Source organism: Mytilus galloprovincialis, chromosome 11 (genome assembly GCF_965363235.1).
Source record: "Mytilus galloprovincialis chromosome 11, xbMytGall1.hap1.1, whole genome shotgun sequence".
NCBI classification, from domain to species: Eukaryota; Metazoa; Mollusca; class Bivalvia; order Mytilida; family Mytilidae; genus Mytilus; species Mytilus galloprovincialis.
Genome location: NC_134848.1, coordinates 55,705,609 through 55,727,328, shown reverse-complemented (window position 1 = coordinate 55,727,328; position 21,720 = coordinate 55,705,609). Strand labels below are relative to the sequence as shown.

At 33.2% G+C, this 21,720-nt stretch overlaps 1 protein-coding gene across 1 annotated transcript; it reads left to right on the top strand.

Moving 5' to 3' along the window:
* Nucleotides 1-1,638: 1,638 nt before the first annotated feature.
* On the top strand, nt 1,639-11,944 carry LOC143050822 (potassium voltage-gated channel protein Shaw-like; the record flags this gene model as incomplete). Its single annotated transcript, XM_076223935.1, has 3 exons — nt 1,639-1,830; nt 8,713-9,015; nt 10,797-11,944. Coding segments are annotated over 3 exons (1,359 nt in total), but the record flags the coding sequence as incomplete, so codon positions are not given.
* Nucleotides 11,945-21,720: the final 9,776 nt, after the last annotated feature.

The window sequence follows — 21,720 nt, the reverse complement described above, 5'->3', positions numbered from 1 at the left end:
GAACAAGTATTTCTATAAAAATACTACGTGGACTATTTTCTACGGCATGCGTCCTTACCAATTTGTTCATTGAAAACTGAAATTTTCCATGTCAAATGTGCCAGTACAAATAATTGACATATACTGAAAACGGCGGTGGCCAGACTGAAACGTTTGAGTCTTTTACAGCTTTTTGGTTTTTAGACATACAATGTATCATTAAAATTGGCTGCCGGAAAATATTGGCTGCTAAAAATGGCTGCCAGCTTGAGTCTGGTCACAACTTATTAAAGTAAACCATTACAAGCCCCCAATCACAAGCAACAAAGAAATTCAAGTTTTGTAATTGTGGTTTTGTTTAACAAACAAACAAAAAACAAACATATATGTTTTTCGTTCAATATTTTGTACACAAATTAGGCCGTTAGTTTTCTCTTTTGAATTGATTTACATTTGTCATTTTGGGGCCTTTTATAGCAGACTATACGGTATAGGCTTTGCGCATTGTTGAAGGCCATACGGTGACCTATTGTTGTTAATTTCTGTGTCATTTGGTCTCTTGTGGAGAGTTGTCTCATTGGCAATCATACCACATCTTCTTTTTTATAAGTACATGTATATAAAACATATTCATCTTTTTTTGTTAAATTTGAAGGATCAAAATGTAAACCAAACTTGCTACAAATAATGTTTGAAGAGTCAGTTCTAAAGAAAGACATATTTCATTGTATTCTGAAAATATAGAAGGATTTAAATGATATTCTTGGTTTTTATATGAGATTTTTGAAAAAAATTGTAAAGAAACCATAACACAGACAAAACTGTATCACACTCTCCGATTTTTGAAATAATAAGTAATGCAATTTCAGATAGCAACTAGTTCAAGTTGTAGTTTAAGAGGGTGTATCAAAGCGAGAAATATATACTAAATATTTCAAAAGATATATAACATTGCATGTTTCGTTTTCAAGGTTTTGAAGCCGGTTTGACCAGATTTATAAAATAACATTGTTATTTATTTTTCAAATATTTTATTGGACAAAGCACATATGATACAATGCGTATTCCAAGAATTTATACAGTTATCTTGTTTTCGTTAATAAAAGCGACAATACCAGCTTATCAGGTAGTGTTAAAATTAATGACTCGTTGATTTTTCGGTACAATGTCTTTATCATTTACAGTAGGGATTTTAAAATTTTGCATTTATTATTATAAATAAATGTTTAAAATACAATGTCTTTTTTAGTTTCGGCAAAATCAAAATCCTCCCAACCTAAGTGTGGCAAGAAGATGGATAAAAGGAACAAGGACGACAAACAAAGTCCCCTTATAGCGCTCCTTCCTGGGGCACAAATTGACAGTGAAAAGGGGGAAGTCACTGTTAACTTCGGTGTTGACATGAATATCAATAATGTAGTCATTTTTATAAATTTCCTGTTTACAAAACTTTATATTTTTCGAAAAACTAAGGATTTTCTTATCCCAGGCATAGATTACCTTAGCCGTATTTGGCATAACTTTTTGGAATTTTGGATCCTCAATGCTCTTCAACTTTTTACTTGTTTGGCTTTATAAATATTTTGATTTGAGCGTCACTGATGAGTCTTATGTAGACGAAACGCGCGTCTGGCGTACTAAATTATAATCCTGGTACCTTTGATAACTATTAACATCGGCATCTCGAAAGAGACTGTTATATTTAACATTGGAGGTGTTAAATTTGAAACGTACAGATCAACACTTTACCGGCAACCTGACAGTCCGTTGGCAAATGAAGAATTTCTTAGGAAGCATTTCCGGTCGGATAAAAAGGAATATTTCTTCGACAGGGATCCAGCTATGTTTAAAGTAAGTATGACTCAAAACAACTTGGTAAAGTCAGTACTAGTCCATAAATTTACAAAAATGTAACTGCAATTTTGGTTATTATCAATAAAAGAAAGTAAAGCTGTTAGAATTGACATAGGGGCATTTAGAATTATAATTGACAGTTTGGACAACTCATTTTCGAGATATTGGCCCTGAAATGTCCGTTTTTAAATTTCACATGATTTTGTTTTTTTTACCTTGGAATGTGGCCAAGAGATAGCGAGAAGCTTTCAATAGTAAAAATTCGTAAGTGTTCCGCGAAACTCATATCTCGCCTACTTTTGCTGTTAGTCGCAGGCTCAACAAAACAGGAAATAATTTTGTACAAAATTTCCTTCTAAATACTAGCTTTTGATCATAAACAAGCTTCTGTCCAAGTTTGGTACCTGTCCAAGTTTGGTACAAATCCAGGATAGTTTAAGAAAGTTATTAAAATTTTTAAAACTTTAACCACGGAGTGAATGTAATGTTAACTGGCAAAAAAACTAAGTCCATTTATAAGAAAAATACGGAGAGACAGGATTCTTTTTAACAAAAATTACTTCTGGATACTTAAGTTTGGTAGAAATCCAGGATAGTTTAAGAAAGATATTAAAATTTCAAAGACTTTAACCTCAAAGGGAATATTTGTGGACGCCGCCACCAATGACGACGACGATGGAATGTAGGATCGCTATGTATCGCTTTTGTGACAAAAGTTGCAGGCTCGACAAAAATGACAAAGAAAAAAGAACCCAAAAGATCTAGAAAAAGATCAAGACTGCCAAATTACCAAGCAATACTTTAAAGGATTTGTGCCCGTGAAAAATTTGCATGTAGAAACCATAGTTGACTGCAAAAATTGACATCTCAATTAGATCACATGGCTTTAATCGTCAATCGACCCCTTTAAAGAGTTATTGAAAGAAAGTGTTATAAAAAAGAAGATGTGATATGATTGCCTATAAGACAACTCTCCACAAGAGACCAAAATGACACAGAAAGTAACAGCTATAGGTCACCGTACGGCCTTCAACAATGAGCAATACCCATACCGCATAGTTAGCATGTTTTGCGTTGTTTGCTGAAACTAAAAAAAAGTATTATAGGTAGAGAGAATATGTAGACAGAAAAAATGTTCAGAAAAATCAGATTTACAAATCGGATGAAATTAAGTGAGGTTTTGGAATCAGTGTCAAATGTTCGGACTCCTTGGTGTTTTTTCCATACGATACAAGGTAAAACATTTTGCCCCATAACACCTATTTATTTTTTAACAGATTCTTGATTTTCTTTCTTTTGATTTTGACCCAAATATTACCACTCCAAATATAAGGTAAAAGTCCGAGTCAGCCTTTTCCCGCCATATTTTATAAATCAAATATCTCGAAAAGGACCTCCATGACCTATCAATATTTTGAACTTATTTTGATCCTTAACTAATAATCTTCCAGCTTAAAGTATCAATTTTGAATTCTTGATTTATTTTATTGCGTAAACCCCTGAGGGTTTACGCAGTATATATTGGACGATTGATGTAGTCTTTCGGAACACCGGATGTTAGTCGGAACACTTCTGGTCTTTCTATGACCACCTTTCAAATACATGCGCAATAGCTATGACCACCTTTCAAATGCATGCGCAATAGCTTACAAATCTGTTGAATATGCATTAGCATCTTAAGTTGCTATAGAGATATTTTACGTATGATCTGAAATTTATTATGATATAATATTTTCTTGCACACGATTACAAGCTGCTAATATTAACCTACATGCGTAGTATTTTAATTAGTCAAATGATGTAACCAGCTGTGTTTAGATATGAGATAAGATTTCATGTAAACAATGCGCTTTATATTCTGAACGAGAATAATTAAAAATAAAATCTTTAGAAAGAGTTTTAGTAGCATTTTATTTTAGATTTTACGTTTAGTGAAGATGTACATGTTGTAAAAAGCAAGCTATTTATTTTTTTATACTGAAATTAAAGGGAAGTCTTTCTTGCATATGATTAAATTACAGTTATTTTTTTTGGTTAAATATTGCAACTTTAATAAAAAAAAAATGGTTATTAAAAATAAAATTAAATAGATATTGAATATGAAAAAATAAAATATTTTGAACGAGAACAATTAAAAATAATATCTTTAAAAAAAGAATTAGCACTTTTTGAAATTTTACGTCTAGGATAGACCAAGGACATGGAAATATAATCATAAATACGTGCCTCAAATAGGTGTAAAAACGAGGATTTAAAAAAAAATCGTTTATTGAAAATAACGTTAAAATTAATTATGAAAGTTATGTCCATATTTATTTTCATTAATATTGCAAATTTAAAGTTATTTTCTTTGTTTAAATATTGCAACATTATTTACTTTTTTTAATAACCTCTGAATCCTTTTCGTCATTAAAATGCGACTGATAAGTATAGATATTCAATATGAAGGGGGAAAAAATAACCGTGACTGAAATCTAAATCTAAAATTTATTTTAAAAAAATACACATTTGACCATGCAGATGTAAGAAATGATACTTCAAGCAATGAAACAACGAATTAAATGTGCCACTTTAATTACGACTGATAACCTAAAAATGAATCATGCATGCATTTTTAGCAGACTTAACCAGGTCGGCGATAAGATATCGAATATAAAAAAAAGAAGATATCGGGTTTGGTGTCAATGAGACAACTATCTGCAAGAAACCAAAATAACACAGAAATACAAACTATGGGTCACCGTACGGCCTTCAACAACAGGCAAAGCACGTACCGCATAGTCGGCTATAAAAGGCCCCGAAATGACAATGTAAAACAATCAGTCAAAAAAGAAAATTAACAAAGTCCGTATCATCGTATGCGTAACTTAGTTGCTCACCAGAGGAACTTTACGCAAGCGTTTAAACACGCGTTCCATAAGTACGTCGAAATGCAAAGGTATACGCTTGGTGAACGCTTTTACTTCAGGAAAATTTTAATGGAACAAAAAAAAAATCATTCAGCTCAAGCGTTTGTCAAACGTATATACATGTACCTGTAAACTGCACGCACATAATATACACGCTACACGAGCGTTGAAAACGCTACAGATAAGTTTTAGACACGTTAAGGGCACATTGCATACAAAAATACTCGTCGCCTTAAAGCTTTCATTTAGGAAAAGAAGTCCGATACGGGTGAAACTTCATCAAACCTACAGAAGATATTACACCCTCTCTTACCATGCAACATGGGACTAGACATAGAAGTACAGGAACTACTCACATTAGTTTGAGCTGTACAAGATCTACAAAAATATCCCGCCAGCCTCAAAGGTGCATATAGGATCGACCATGGTCCAGCACTAATGATACAAATACCAACCAGAGTTACAATGACGTGGTAGTAAGTCTTTAAAGGCCACCGAGCGGCCTCCAAAAATGAAAAAAAAACTACTATTTAGTCGGCTATTAAATGCCCCGACCATTAAGATTTAAAAACAAAAATCAAACAAAACTAAACAGCCTTATTGATAACAAAATAATTTACGAAAACAACTTGACCGACATGAATTATGAACAACAACCACTGTACTACATGTTTCTGGCTTTAGAATGGACATTGGCAAATAAACAATGTGGTGGCCATAAACCCAACCCTCCCAAATGAACCAAACCTTAAGGACAACACATCGCAAGAAAAAAGTGTAAAATATCAGTTGCAATTCGCGTCCCTAAAATTATGGGTACGGTGCACAATAATCACTTACATAAAAACAATAGACACAAATCACTGAAATAATCGCACTTACCGAAAGCTATTTCAAAGCTAGTGAACATGTAGACGAACCAGTGGACATAGACGGACTGGTAAACATGTAAACAGACGGGCGAATGTGACAGACTTATTGACAAACATTCACATATAGACAGACCTGCAGTTGGGAATGTAGGAAGACCAGGAGAAACGCTAAGGTACGCATTACGCACACCCAATACACGCTTTAAGCTCGTTGTGCACACGATACAGATATGATTGACAGGTTGAATGCATCAAAATTACTAGCGTTTTGGTAGCGTGCATGATTTTTTTTTACCTCGGCCGACGTACGTCGGATCTATACGTTGATGTGTGAAGCCGGTATTACATTATTTAAACCACTAAACAGGCAATGTCAGTTTCTAATTCTTATGCACAACAAAAGTAATATAAGACAATACATCTTTATTAAACAATTATCTAATATATATATAATGCCAAACAAGCATTTGGGTTTACGATTGCATTTCTTTTGTTAAAGAAAGCAACTTGTTTTACCTTAGATCACCTAAGTAAATCCTTAATGGCTGAAATAGTCAAGCAATTCGGCCAAAAAATGTAGAAGAGAAATGAGCCTTATAAACTCGTTATCTTGTTTGATTAAAATAGATCATACATTTATTACACGATCCATAAATAACTACCCGAGTTATATTCCCGTATAAATTAAATCCTTTTTTATTTTAATATCTATATACAATTACTTTCTATAAGATTGAACAATATCAACAAGTTTTTGTATGAAGCCTCACATTATTGAATTTCTGTACCAAACTTCGCTAATAAAGTTTTCTGAGTAGGTGGGCGTCATCAAATTATTTTTCTCCGATCAAACCAGCATGTTGAAAAAATTTATAAATGTTTGAAGAGAGAAAGAGAGGGTTATTCTTGGTCTTCTTCCAACCGACAATAAAACCCTTGCTTAACAGTGATTGACTGTGCAGGATTTATAAATTTTGTTTTTAAATTAAAAAAAATTGTAGGACATTTATTGTCAGTGAATGCTATTAAATGAAATCATAATTCTAACTTGATTTGAATTTAAATAAAAAGAATAAAATTAAGATGCGCAAACACAAAATTATATAGACTTTTAAGCTCATTCTCTATTTCTCTCTGTTTTTTTTTCTTTTTTGTTCGGCTTAATGTGGTGATTCGTCTTTATCCTTAATTATCATGTATATTTGGTGCTTTCAAGTACTGATTTGGATGGCAAATTCGTCTCTCGAATTTTGAATCGTGATGAGTGTTAATTATGTCCACTGTCAATAGTGTTTATCTCCCCTTTCCCGTTATTCGTTCTATATATAAAAGAAGATGTGGTATGATTGCCAATGAGACAACTCTCCACAAGAGACCAAATAACACAGAAATTAACAGCTATAGGTCACCGTACGGCCTTCAACAATGCGCAAAGCCCATACCGCATAGTCAGCTATAAAAGGCCCCGAAATGACAAATGTAAAACAATTCAAACGAAAAAACTAACGGCCTAATGTATGTACAAACAATGAACTAAAAACAAATATATAACAAATCAACAAAAGACAACCACTGAATTACAGGTTCCTGACTTGGGACCGACACATACATACAGAATAAATGTTAGCGGGATCCCAATCTTCCCCCTGGGACAGTGGTGTAACAGTACAACATAAGAACGAACTATAAAAATCAGTTGAAAAAGGCTTAACTCATCAGATGGATACAAATACAAATACTACACATAGTGGACGTGGCCAGGTACTTGTATATCCCAACAACAAACAGACACAGAACTACTTTAGATGAATCATGCCTACATACTGTTTTGTATTCAACTAATGCACTGATATTTGATGATTCTTTGTTTACTTTGTGTGTATGTTTTACACTAATAAGCAATTATATTAGAATAAAATATCAAGTTCTCTCATTACAAAGCATTTAAAAAACAATATTAATTGAAGATATCTTTATCTAAGACTGGACCAATCAGAAACAACTGATGTCAGTTGAATTTGAAACCTATAGTATTAACTTGAAAATTTATTAAAAATGCTATCCCATAAACCTACCTGACAAACTTTAAAATGTAAAAAGTGTTTTATATTTTGTCACATATCTGTAAATGTTCTAAAATGATCACTCACCTAATGAAAACAAAATCAACTTGCATAAACAAGACGACAATATTTTTTTATCGTTCTCCGAAGATTGGTACCTCCTAATATATAATATATTACGTCTACGTAAAATCACTTGATTTCACATTTTCTGATAATAGCATACATCACCTATCAATCTTAATCGAATTTGAATGTACATACAATCACATATGTCTTTCGTACAAAAAAAATAATAGAATACATTATCGTACTATATAGATTTTGTTTTTCTATCAACATAAAGTGAACATGTTTTCACTGAACTACTATATATGTGTTTAGGGGCCAGTTGAAGGACGCCTCCGGGTGCGGGAATTTCTCGCTACATTGAAGACCTGTTGGTGACCTTCTGCTGTTGTTTTTTTCTATGGTTGGGTTGTTGTCTCTTTGGCACATTCCCCATTTCCATTCTCAATTTTATGTTTAACCGTCAAACATAAAAAGGCAATGAACATTTGAAGTAGCTTTACAGGAAAAACTGTACATGTACAGGTATCTGTTGATGTCAAATGAACACATGTTGGCAAAGTGAGCACGTACAATGTATTAGAGTATAGAGTAATGAGACCGTTGTGACATCATCGAGTGATTTTATTGCAGTGTTCATTGCGATGGATGTCACATATTGAGCAGGAACTGCGTACCCTTCCGAAGCACCTTGATCACTACCAATTATTCAAAGGATACATAGTCTGTAACTCGACCAATCTTTATTATTACCGATATATGTAGTGTTTAGTGAAAATTAAAATAGTGGTAGTGGTGTATTCTTGACCTAGCCGTTTTATTACTCCTTCGTTTCTTCTCCCCCTTTTTTTTACATAATATATATGTAAAAATATCAAAATTAAACAGCATTTTACCATTACCGACTTACGATAATGATGGTGATTGCTTGGATGTTAAACATGCATACATAATATCTTATTTCAGGCTATTCTGAATTACCTCCGTACAGGAGAGCTTCATATGCCGCCATATATATGTGGCCCAGCAGCAAAACTTGAATTGGAATTTTGGGGAATCCCAGACAGAATCATAGAAAGATGTTGTTATACTCACTACAATGCATATAACTCGACATTGATGGCCCTAAATCGTCTTGAAAAGGACCGCCATGGAAGCTTTGATTATCAAGTCGATACCCATACAAACAGAACAATGTCTAAATGGAAAAGAATTCGCTCGAAAGCCTCCATAATTCTCAACCATCCAGAAAAGTCAAAATCTGCAAAGGTGAGTGTCAATAAATTAGAAAAGTCAGCAATGGTCAAACGTATAACTCGAGATAGATGAAAACGTTGTAGCTTTACTGTTCCTAGAATTAATGGAGAGGACTTCTTCTCTCACTTTTTTTTTTTTATTGAAGCAGAGGAGGAGTGGAATGCCATTTCAAATCGATTGAAGTAAGAAGGAAGTTGAATTTCATTTAAAAGAAATCAATTTTAATCTTTCTTCCTTCTGTTATTAAAAATAGATTTATGAATCGTGACATGATTATTCTTTCAAAATTGCTGTTAAAATGATAAGTAAAAGCTAAGCTTTTATATTTAAATCACAAAGGAGATATATTTTTTTAAGTGTTTCATTTGTGTCACACAAGTTAATGTTTAGCTACAGTCGTATCTGATTTTTATTTCTTGCTGCACGGAGGCTGAAAGGGAAACTTCTTTTTTTTTTAGAAATATTCAGTTTGATTCGAATAAACTATAATGGTATTTTGATTGGTGGAGATAATTTTGAAAATGTAATATTATGTAGATAAAATTAAAATACATTGCCAAATACCAAAGCAAAAACCCAAAATTAAAATTACAATCCTACACATAATGGAATTTTACATATAGTGTTATTAATATAATTCGACGTTAAAATGTATCTATTTCGTTGTTTTGTATAGATTAATTCCTGAATATAAGTTGTTTTATATTCTGACGTTTCATTATTAGACAGGACGAGTGTACCATTATCAAACAATTTCCATCAATTTGTAGGGATAATTTGTAAATTATTTCTCTTCCATAATGTCGTTAAATCGGTCTTTAAATAGGTTTAAAGATTTAAAGATAAGAAATTATGATTTATAGTTTACTTAACGTCCAATGGCAAATATTTCTTACAGTGTTCTTGATTTTCCAGGGCAGAGTTCCTCCCTGGTATATTATAGGTTTCCGACTGATTTTGTTGAACCGTTTCTGTTTTCCTTATTTTTTCTAATATTGTTGACTGTATTTCATAAATGGATTGTTCTTTCTTGTTTTGTTTTTTTTTTTCGTCTTTTGGTTGGTACATTTTTTTCATTGACCACTTGGTATTTAATTTCACGTTTTTAGGCACATTCAGTTGATCAGTTTGAAGCGTTGGCTGTTTGACACCATCTTAACAAAAGGTTCATTAGGTTGGGGAAGACATTTTGTCCCATGTAACACAGAGAGTTGTTGCAATGATTCATTAACCTTCAATAAAAGTTACACTCGTTCAACCAAACTTCGAAACAGTGGCGAAGTCGCTTTGCTGAATAAGTCAGCGTCGCATAGCAGGACCAACTTACCACTGTTTCGTAGTTCGTATCCCAACACGATGCATTGGAGTAATTGTCAGATATGACTGAGATTTTCAACATCTCGCATATCAAATCGGGCGACAAATTAATTATCCCCAGACTTTAAAATTCGTATATGCCTTTTCTGTGCTAAGAACGTGACATTTAGAGGTAAGATAAAAGAAAAAGAAACCAGGTCCGCTCGCAGTTCCAATATTAATATACTGTGGACAGCATTGTGATGTGTGTTCCTGTGGACAGTTACGTTGTAAACTAGAATGTTGAAAATTCCAGTTCAGCGTGTATATCAAGCACAAGGCAGGGTTTATATTCATATCACTTCGTTTCGTCCTCGTATTTTTGTAATATTTGCCACTGGACGTTTAACACCGATCGTTAATTGGCATATGTGTTCTGTTTTGTTTTACTAATCGTTTCATCTTTCTCATATTAAATCATATTTTTTTCACTGTAGGTTTATGGAATGATCTCACTACTTGTGGTAGCGATCTCCATTCTGTCATTCCTTGCTGAAACACACCCGAGTATTCAGGTAAAGGAAACTGTTTATGAGACGTCATTCGTGTACAATGCCACAACAAATATAACAACGAATTCAACAACAAAAACGGAAGTAGTAATTCCACATCCGGTTTTAGACATCATTGATCATTCGTGCATGGCGTTTTTCACCATTGAATATATTTTAAGAGTTGTGCTTTCGTTGCAAAGGCTGGTTTATGTGAAATCATTAATGGGAATTATTGACCTATTCGCACTCTTGCCGGACTACGTTCAACTCATTATGTTTTCAATAAGCAAACATCTAGCTCACACTTCTTTCACCAGGATCATCACCATTTTAAAGGTAACAAGGATATTGCGCATTTTCCGATTAGTTCGTCACGTGCCCGGATTATGGATTTTAGTGTATACATTAAAAGCGAGTTTGCGCGAGCTTTTGTTGATGGTAGCGTTTCTTTTTGTTGGAATGTTGGTATTTTCGTCATTAATTTACTATGTAGATGATAGAGAAATTTTTACAAGTATTCCTCACAGTTTCTGGTGGGCACTCATTACCATGACAACAGTTGGTTATGGTGACATGTACCCCGTGACTGCTTTGGGATATGTGATTGGATCGTTAACGGCTATGTGCGGTTTGTTAATGATTGGATTTTCAGTACCAATTTTAGTTAATAATTTTATAACCTACTACCAGTATGTTGAATTTGCAATCCAAGACGAAAAACTAAAACGAGAAAAATCTGAGATTCCAGAGGACCCTTTAATTGGTGACCATGTCGAAATGACAAAAAACAACAATTCGTACAGATAAATATGACCACGTATACTGCAAAAATATAAGAGATATACCGCTTATCTATCAATAGTTACAAGAAACATGCATCTATATTTACTTTTCTGCATTGGTATAGGGGGAGAGTTGAGATCTCATAAACATGTTTAACCCCGCCGCGTTTTTGCGCCTGTCCCAAGCCAAGTCAGGAGCCTCTGGCCTTTGTTAGTCTTGTATTATTTTAACTTTTAGTTTCTTGTGTACAATTTGGAGTTTATTACTGAACTAGTATATATATATATATATATATATATATATATATATATATATATATATATATATATAAGTACGTCTGAGTCAGTGGTTCGAATCCCGGCGAGGGAAAACCAAAAATTTGCGAAAGCAAATTTACAGATCTAACATTGTTGGGTTGATGTTTAGACGAGTTGTATATATATATATATATATATATATATATATATATATATATATATATATATATATATATATGTGTTTAGGGGCCAGCTGAAAGACGCCTCCGGGTGCTGGAATTTTCGCTGCATTGAAGACCTGTTGGTGACCTTCTACTGTTGTCTGCTCTATGGTCGGGTTGATACATTCCCCATTTCCATTCTCAATTTTAGCTATATGAACTGTTAATTTGCGTTTCTTTTATTAATATGATATTTTAACGAAAAGAATGATTTCTAATTTTCAAAATGTCTTCAACAATTTGACGTATAATGGTATACCATTGTCCGTCCGTCAGCCGTTTCGGACGTATTTACACTTCATACGGTAACTCGATTTAACCAATGCTTATGTAATTTTAACAGACTACAATGTATATAGCTATTTGGATTGACAGAAGAAAGCCTCTTTGGTTTTTAATTTTGTTGTTGCTATGTCGTTCCAAAGTTATAGGACATGAACCGTTTAAAATAAATCATCATTGTACCTGTCATGAACCAAATCTGGTTCGCCTAATTTGATTTCCTAAACAAAAATACATAATGGTTACCCTTACAATTATTTTAATTTTCCGGTTCACAAGACTTTATATATGTCAGCTTTAAGTCATATTTATCTTTTACATAATGTACATGTATTTTACATTGATTGAGTTTGATTGGATTGATTCACTCTAAATTTTACATAACTGTTGGAATGGGCGAATAGAACTCACCGTTTCAAATCTTGTCATTTTAGAGTTATGGGACTTTTATCGCTAGACAAATAAAAGGCGTTTTTAAAGTAGGATAATTGACCATGTTTCATTGATTGATTGGTTGGTTTCATTTCTTTTTTTAAATGTATAGGGATCTTGCTTTTATGTAGGTTTATTATAAAATTATATTCACAAATAAATTAAATGTCTGATATAATTTAATTGTTAAATTTATGCCAAGCAATATTGAATTGAAGATTTGTTTTGTACACAAAGTATACATCAAAATGAAAGTGTGCATCAATGGCAACCGGGAAATTTTCTGGCTGACTGATTTGCGCCATTTTGATTTCGCAATTTCCGAATATGCTCCATTAATATTAATCAATGATTTGTAAACTGTCGAGTTGTAACAGTACGATAACACATCAGATAATTAAAATTTTGTACCTGTCAATAAATAAAGTTCGTGTTGTTTATTCTTTAGTTTTCTATGTTGTGTCATGTGTACTATTGTTTGTCTGTCTTTTTCATTTTTAGCTATGGCGTTGTCAATTTATTTTCGATTTATGAGTTTAACTGTCCCTCTGGTATCATTCGTCCCTCTTCTTTAATAATTAAACGTTTGATGGAATACAGTCGGTGGTGACTTTACTTTGTTAAAAATTTCAGGAGGAGATTTCAATGAGGACAGGGCGCAGTAAGCGAAACTATAACTAGCGCTAATATTTCTGTGTTATTGTTTTGCTTTAAGTTTGCATAAAAAATATAAATGTAAGACACACCTATAATAAAAACAAAAAAGAGTAATTTCAATTACACAGAAGCAAACAAACCTGAAACCTAGAGAGACGTTAGAGGTTGTGCATCTACGAACACGTTAATCCTAAATTATTATATATGTATGCATAAAAGATGTGATATGCGTGCCAATTAGAGAACTTTTCACCCAAGTCACAATATGTAAAAGTAAACAATTAAAGATCAAAGTACGACCTTCAGCACCGAGCATTGGTTAACATCGAGCAGCAAGCTATGATAGCCCAAAAATAACGTGAATGTCTGTCATCGTGAAATTAAAGACTTTCATATTGGTATTCATGCATTTAAGTGTAAGACCACAGAGGTATTGATGTCGTGTCAGAAAACGTGTTCGGGAAGGATATTGCAATTTCTTGTAGACCTTTACCATGTGAGCTACATGTTGATATTCAACTAAGCAAACATGTCGTTAAACTACAAATCAAGGTAATTCTCCTAATGTGCTATTGTCTGTAATATGTGTCACTGGACTTTACTATGTCCTCAGTTTGTATAAAATTGACCTACGATTGACTTTTCAAATTACGAACTAACACATGAAATACCTGTAAACTAGCCCTTAATGATGACTGACCGTTACATGACTTATATTTATGACGTATAGTTTACCTTTGATTTATTGCAATGAAGAGATGATCTCCCATTAGCTTTAACTAAATTAGGTAGTGATTAATAGATGTATTAAATTTTATTATAATCAATTGTCTTATATACCTTGTATAAGTAATGATGATCATTTACATCGCATTTATCTTAATTTCATTCATATATTTCATGGATGTGTCGTAGGATTGCAAGGAAGACCACTAACTATTCACAACGACGCAAGAGAAATGTTGTTTTCAAAATTAGGTATTGATAAATCCTTTGCCCTTCTATTTGGGTGAAGACGGTGACCTTTTTTTCAACAAAATAAATAGTTCTTTCAATCATACATCAGAATATCACAAAGATTTCAAACAATCAATTAATTACTTTTTAACTCTTCACTCCAGTCCAGTTTTATATATTATTCCATACTATATTGTATTTTTTGTTTTTTGTTTTTGTTTTTTGTTTTTATTTGTTCATAGTTTGTATTACATGCATTAATTCCTACTATGTTTTTCGTCATTATCTAATGTACTTTGTGTTTATATCTATATAGGGAGAGGACTTCACAAATGTTATTAGTTGTGTCCAATCCCTTTTGCTACTTTTGCAAATAAAATATGTTTAACTAGTAAACTATCCACCAGAGAACAAAATATTGTGGATGCAAGCTACATTTATCACTGTTATGTATATCAGGTCTTTTTAGTTGTTGTTTCAGTATTTTGAAAACAAAAAAACCAAAGGCAACTTAACGAGTACTACATAACTATGCATTAACCATATATGATATATAGCTACCTGGCCTCCTGCCTCCCAGATCTGCCTTTGTAGTTCACAGCACAGGTTAGAGATAAATTGAGTTATCAAATTCATTTTAATAGGTCGTGAAGTTTATGCTTTGTTTCTTTTCTTTACCTTTTCACTCTCATTTTGGACATGATTGACAGTTCATGAGGTAAACTCCGTTACACGAGTAAGATGAATAAAATTGAGAATGGAAATGGGGAATGTGTCAAAGAGACAACAACCCGACTATAGAGAAGACACCAACAGGTCTTCAATGCAGCGAGAAATTCTCGCACCCGGAGGCGTCCTTCAGCTAGCCCCTAAACAAATATATATACTAATTCATATTACGTGTCGATAACAGTCGCAGAGGTTATCACAAGCCCACTAACCAGTACTTTGGTATTGTCATGAAAATACGTATTTTGTGTTATTGAAATTCTTTAAATTTAAGGGATGTATCTCCCTTGTGAAAAGCTCTGGTTCCTTGCCCGGCGTTGGCTATACATGTGTGTCCTTTTTGTTTCATCTCTCATTATCCTTTTAATAATAAGCTTTAGATTTTCAAAAAAAAAAAATTGGCCACGAGCATCACTGAAGAGATCGTGTAAGGACTGTATAGCCAGTCAAGGTCGTTAAAAAGTTCCATTGTTGAGACATCGATTGTCGAAATGCGCATCTTGTGCCTAAAAATTGGTAGAGTTTATTTTTTACTTCAAAAAATAAAATGTGATATGATTTCAAATAAGACAATGCTAAAACCACAAGAGATCAAATGAGACAGAAATTAACAACTTTAGGTTATTTTCGGCCTTCAACAAGGAATAAAACCTATACTATATAGTCAGCTATGAAAGGCATCGAAATGTCAAATGTATAACAATGTCTGAAAAATGCCTGATTTATGTACAATACATAGAATGAAAAACAAATATCAAACAGTAATAAACGACAACCATTGAATTACAGGCTCCTTACTTGGGACAGTCACATACAGGATGTTAGAACAAACTATAAAAATCAGTAGAAAAAATAAAATTATTGAAATACTGAACTCCGATGAAAATGCAAAACGGAAAGTCCCTAATCAAATGGCAAAATCAAAAGCTCAAGCACATCAAACGAATGGATTGCCATATTCCTGACTTGGTACAGGCATTTTCTTATGAATAAAATGGTGGGTTGAACCTGGTTTCATAGCTATAGCCAAACCTCTCACTTGTATGACAATCGCATCAATTCCGTTAAATTGACAACAATGTGTGAACAAAACAAACAGACATAATAGGTAAAAATGTCAAAAATAGGAATACAGCAGTCAACATTGTGTTATAATCTTAATCACTATAAAACCAAACGATTATGTAACAAAGAAGCACAACAAAAATATATTGAAAAGTACTAAAATCGACAGATGGATACAAAACAAAAGTGAATCTAACACCAGTGGACTTAGCAAGGTACTTTTAAATTCCCATAACAACAAAAACAGTAAGTACTGATCTGAGAGTACTCGCAGTTAAATGTACTAACAGCTAGTTCAAGGCCAATAACAAAATGCAAAACGAATTGTGCATGTAAAATTGAAAATGGAATTGGGGAATATGACAAGGAGACAACAACACAACCAAAAAGCAGATTACAGCCTAAGGGCATCAATGGGTCTTCAACACAGCGCGAAAAGCCTACACCCGAAGTCAGGCTTCATTTGGCCTCTAAATAAAAATGTGTACTAGTTCAGTGAAAATTGACGTCATACTAAACTCCAAAACATAAAAATTAACTAAAATTACATATGCAAGACTAACAAAGGCCAGAGGCTCCTGAAATGGGACAGGCGCAAAATGTGACAGGGTTAACTATGTTTTGTTAGGTTTCAATCTTCCACTACACCTCTGAACAATTTAGAATAATTAAACACAAAGCAATACGCACAGTTAATCTACAGAAGTCCGAGTACGCTGTCAGAACAGTTATCATAGAAACTAACCAAAATGTACATGTATATGGCAACAATGTTCTTCTTATTTCCCCAGTAAAACGAGAGTACACCATGTGTGTAATAGGCAGGCTGGTGGATTATTTCTGCAATTGAAAACGAGGATCCAGGTTAGTATTGGTAGCCAAATTTGTGTATATAAAAACTCAGATTGGAATCATTAATATTGGAACATGTACCTTTAAGACGGCGTTTTGCATTTGGGCCAATCTCGTTTCATTTGCGTCGATTTTCTTTTTTTATTTTCGCCGATTTTTTAGATTTTTTTTTATTCATTTGCGCCGATTTTTTTGATTTTTTTTTTTCGTTTGCGCCGATTTTTTAAAAAGCATCCATTGTTTCATTATACATTGCCTGTTCAAAGTCAATATACATAACCACGGCCACAAAAGAAAGTAGTTTTTGAAGGCAGAGATCGACTCACATATGTTACACTGTTAATGCAATTAGGAGCAAATATAAAATCGGCGCTAATGAAAAAGCGAAATCGGCGCAAATAAAAGAATAAATATTTTAAAAATTAGAACAAATGTCATACGATCCTTGGAGACGCAAGATAATAGGTTTAAACTAATGATGCGTAATTAATCAAGTACTGGTCTTTAACAATAACTCATTACAAGTAAACATAAATATAGTGCAATATTGACCGCAAAAATTCCTGGCCTATCGAAGTAACAATGACGATAAATAAACGATCATTAGAGAGATTATACATTTATATTGTTCTAAAATCATGCACTTTTGCTAATGGGATTTATTTGGACATTTTCATAATGTTTATGTTCCCAAGAGATGACCATTTAGATACTAGTAATAGTACTCTCGTCATGATTTCTTCATTTTGTCAATATCAAATTTAATTCCAGACAAACTGCAGTCTCTAATCTAAAAATACACACATGGTTGTCAATATCAGTTGCAGTCATTATACAAGTGACCTTCATTAATCTATTACGTTCTTTAAAAAGGGTGAGTTCGATTTGGTTTCAATCTGACATCCAATTAAATTTAGCTACATTTGAACGTGATAGTCAGGATTCGTATATTGTATACAGATATTATGGAACATGATGAAAACTACTTGGGGATTGTTTACAACATGGACTTCTCATGATGACAACTACTGCTCTACATGAACTTAAAGAACAAGGAAGTTAAATTAGCAACTGGAAATCGCATTTTACTGATCCAAGGTATCAGCCTTGTAGTTTGATGCTCCAGACGCGCGTTCCGTCTACATAGCACGCATCACTGAGGCTCATATCAGAATAGTTAGAAGACCTAAACAAGTACAAAATTGAAGAACATTGAGGACCCAAAATTCAAAAAAGTTGTATTAAATACGGCTATGGTAATATATGCCTTGGATAACAAAAACCTTAGTATTTTGATCAATTCATACTTTTGCAACCCATAAAACAGGTCAATACGCGTATACGGTAGTATGTTCACTTTTATGGCACCTACTGCCATAGTGCATACATTAGTAAACTAGTTTTGGAACTGAAACGGTGATTTTAATATGGGCATACAAGACAAAAACACATTTAGTATTTCTGTTTATTTGCAGACTTATTCACTGCGGTAAATTCATTACTGTTTAGCCAATTTGCTGGCAGTCAATTAAGCTGTCTTCAGTATTTGTCAACTCTGTTGTTTACCTGTACAAAACATCATTTTGAATACAAACAACGATATAGCCAAAACTACAGATAAAATGTAGAAACGTTCAACACATTCAATCAAACAATTTATCAAATAGTTATATACAGTCTTCCAATGTTGATTTTGTGCAGGGTTGAAAGTTTTTGCTGAGAAAAAAACCATCAAAATAAAACACTGTCAAAATATTAATTATTAAAAAAAATGAAAATTGGTTTAAACACTCAAACAGATGTTAGCTCAATCTGTTGTTATCTTTGTAACTAGTATAATTTAGGGAGCCTCGGTTATGACTGTATGTAGACTTTTTGAATACAATTGGTCAAGTAGTTGAAATTTGAGAATGGAAGTAGGGAATGTGACGAATGCAAAGAAATGACACGACCAAAGAGCAAAAATCAGCCATAAGCCACCGATGGTTTTTCAACACAGAGATAAATCCAGCCCCGGAAGCAGGAACACATACAAGACTAACAAAGTATGTTTGAAGGCACACTGTTCTTTTATTTTAAAGAAAACTTCATTAACACTATAGCTGTGTATAGATTTTTGCATGGTGAATATAGTGAAGGTATTTTGGCAGTCACATCAATTAATTTTCAAAAACCTTTTTTTGTATTTTAGGGGGAAATCAATGCTGGACTGGGCCCTTTTTGTAATATTTTGTAAATCGAGGGTCAATTTTCTCCGTTAAGATAGAATTGTGAGGAGACGCTTAATGCTACTTGTCTGAGATGAATGTTATGGACGTCACTTGGCGTAGAGGTTTAAACGTATTCGGATGTGTCTACTTTTGTGTTTCAAATGTCTGGTTATGTAAATGTATTTCAGTTGTTTCCTGTAATTAGTTAATACTTCAGCTTTATCATGTACATCTTTTGAATATTCATTTTATTAAATTTACTGTTTGCAAAAGTATAAATTACTCTAAATTATAGGGATTTTCTGGTAACTTAACAGAAAACCCTTGCCGTTTTTGGCACAACCTTTTTGATCTTTTGGTCCTCGATGCTGTTCAACTTTGTACTCGTTTCGGCTTTCAAACTTTTGTATCTGTGCATCACACATAGGTCTTGTGTGAACAAAATACACTTCTGGCGTATTAAAATTTTGAACTTGTTGCCTTTTGTTGGCTGTTGTTCGTGTGATTCTTTGTTAATTGTGTTCTCCAATTTATTTATATTGTAGTCCTGTGTTGTCATTTTGATGTTATATTTCACATGGCCATAAAAGTGCGAGGTTTGGCATGCCACAAAACCAGGTTCAACCCACCATTTTTTCCTTTAAAAATGCCCTGTACCAAGTCAGGAATATGGTCATTGTTATATTATAGTTCGTTTCTGTGTGTATTACATTATAACGTTGTGTCGTTTGTTTTCTCTTATTTTTGAGTGTAAATTCACATTGCGATAAGACGTGTCACGGTACTTGTCTATCCCAAACTCATGTATTTGGTTTTGATGTTATATATATTATTCTCGTGGGATTTTGTCTATGTGTGTTACATTTTAGTGTTATGTCGTTGTTCTCCTCTTATATTTAATGCGTTTCCCTCGGTTTTAGTTTGTTATCCCGATTTTGTTTTTTGTCCATGGATTTATGAGTTTTGAACAGCGGTATACTACTGTTGCCTTTATTTATCCTAATCAGTGAGGACTATTTGAAGATTACCACACAGTATTGCCGCTCTCCCTTTGTTGTGTACCAAATGTTGACCCTTTGCTGTTAAAATTTTTTTTGTGCTATTGAATATTTAGCTTGTTGATCTTGTTAGACTTTAATCCGTTTACACCTTTATCTATTAATAACAGTAACGTTACCAATTTTAATGCATTGACGCGACGAGTTCGAAAGTAAAAATTTATTACTACATGTATTTGACCGGTCAACTTCGTGATTTCAAACCTGTTTGTCAATTCAATGAGAATCTACATGAAGTATTAACAATTCACTTTATCTTCTTTTAAAACAGGCAAATGTGTATTCGATTTGCAATGTCATTGTAATTGACTGAAGTTGGACACTATGTTTTAATTAATTATTAAATCTCTATTTAAAGTAAACACGATTTCTTGGTATATACTTTATGGAGCTCTGACGCTTATGGTTGGTTATTGGTATACCATAATAATTTAAAGAACTTCACTAACCTTAAAATGTATGCTCTGACGTGTATAAGGTAAAGGCATTAACTTTAATATCATTAATATTTATAATGCTTAAGGTACAGTTCTAATATTAGCTGGTTTGTCCAAATAGTAGATCGTTTATCTTTGTTTCTGTATTGTTTATTTTTTATTTGATTTTAAAAAAAATACTGAAAAGTAACCAATGCAGACCAGAGAGATACTAAAAGATAATAAAGGGATATTCAAACTCATGAGTCGAAATAATCGCCTTGGCAAAAAACTAAAAAAACGATGAAAAGAATGACAACGGTACAGAAAACAAAACAAAATTAGAAAAACTTTATTCAAACCAACACGCAAAAACCATAGATGATCTAATGTACAGGGTCTCCCGCCAAATAATGATCAGGTGATCAACATACGAGTATGATCAAATTCCTGCTTCACTGTTATCCGTAATGATACAAATTTATTTTATTACAGATTATACTACCTTCAAACTAAAAAAAAGGCTAACGAGCCTGTAATTCAGTGGTTGTCGTTTGTTTATGTGTTACGTATTTGTTTTTCGTTCATTTTCTTATATAAAAAGGCCGTTAGTTTTCTCGTTTGGATTGTTTTACATTGTCATTTCGGGGCCTTTTATAGATGACTATGCGGTATGGGCTTTGCTCATTGTTGAAGGCCGTACGGTGACATATAGTTGTTAATTTCTGGGTCATTTTGGTCTCTTGTGGAGAGTTGTCTCATTGGCAATCATACCACATCTTCTTTTTTTATATATAACGATACGATATACGCTAAAAGATACGATGAACTTCATCCCACAAGTGACCAAACGAAACGATATACGCTAAACGGTACAACGAGACTTCAACCCACAAGTGGCTGAACAGTACGATCTACGATTAACGATACGATGCTATTTCAACCCAC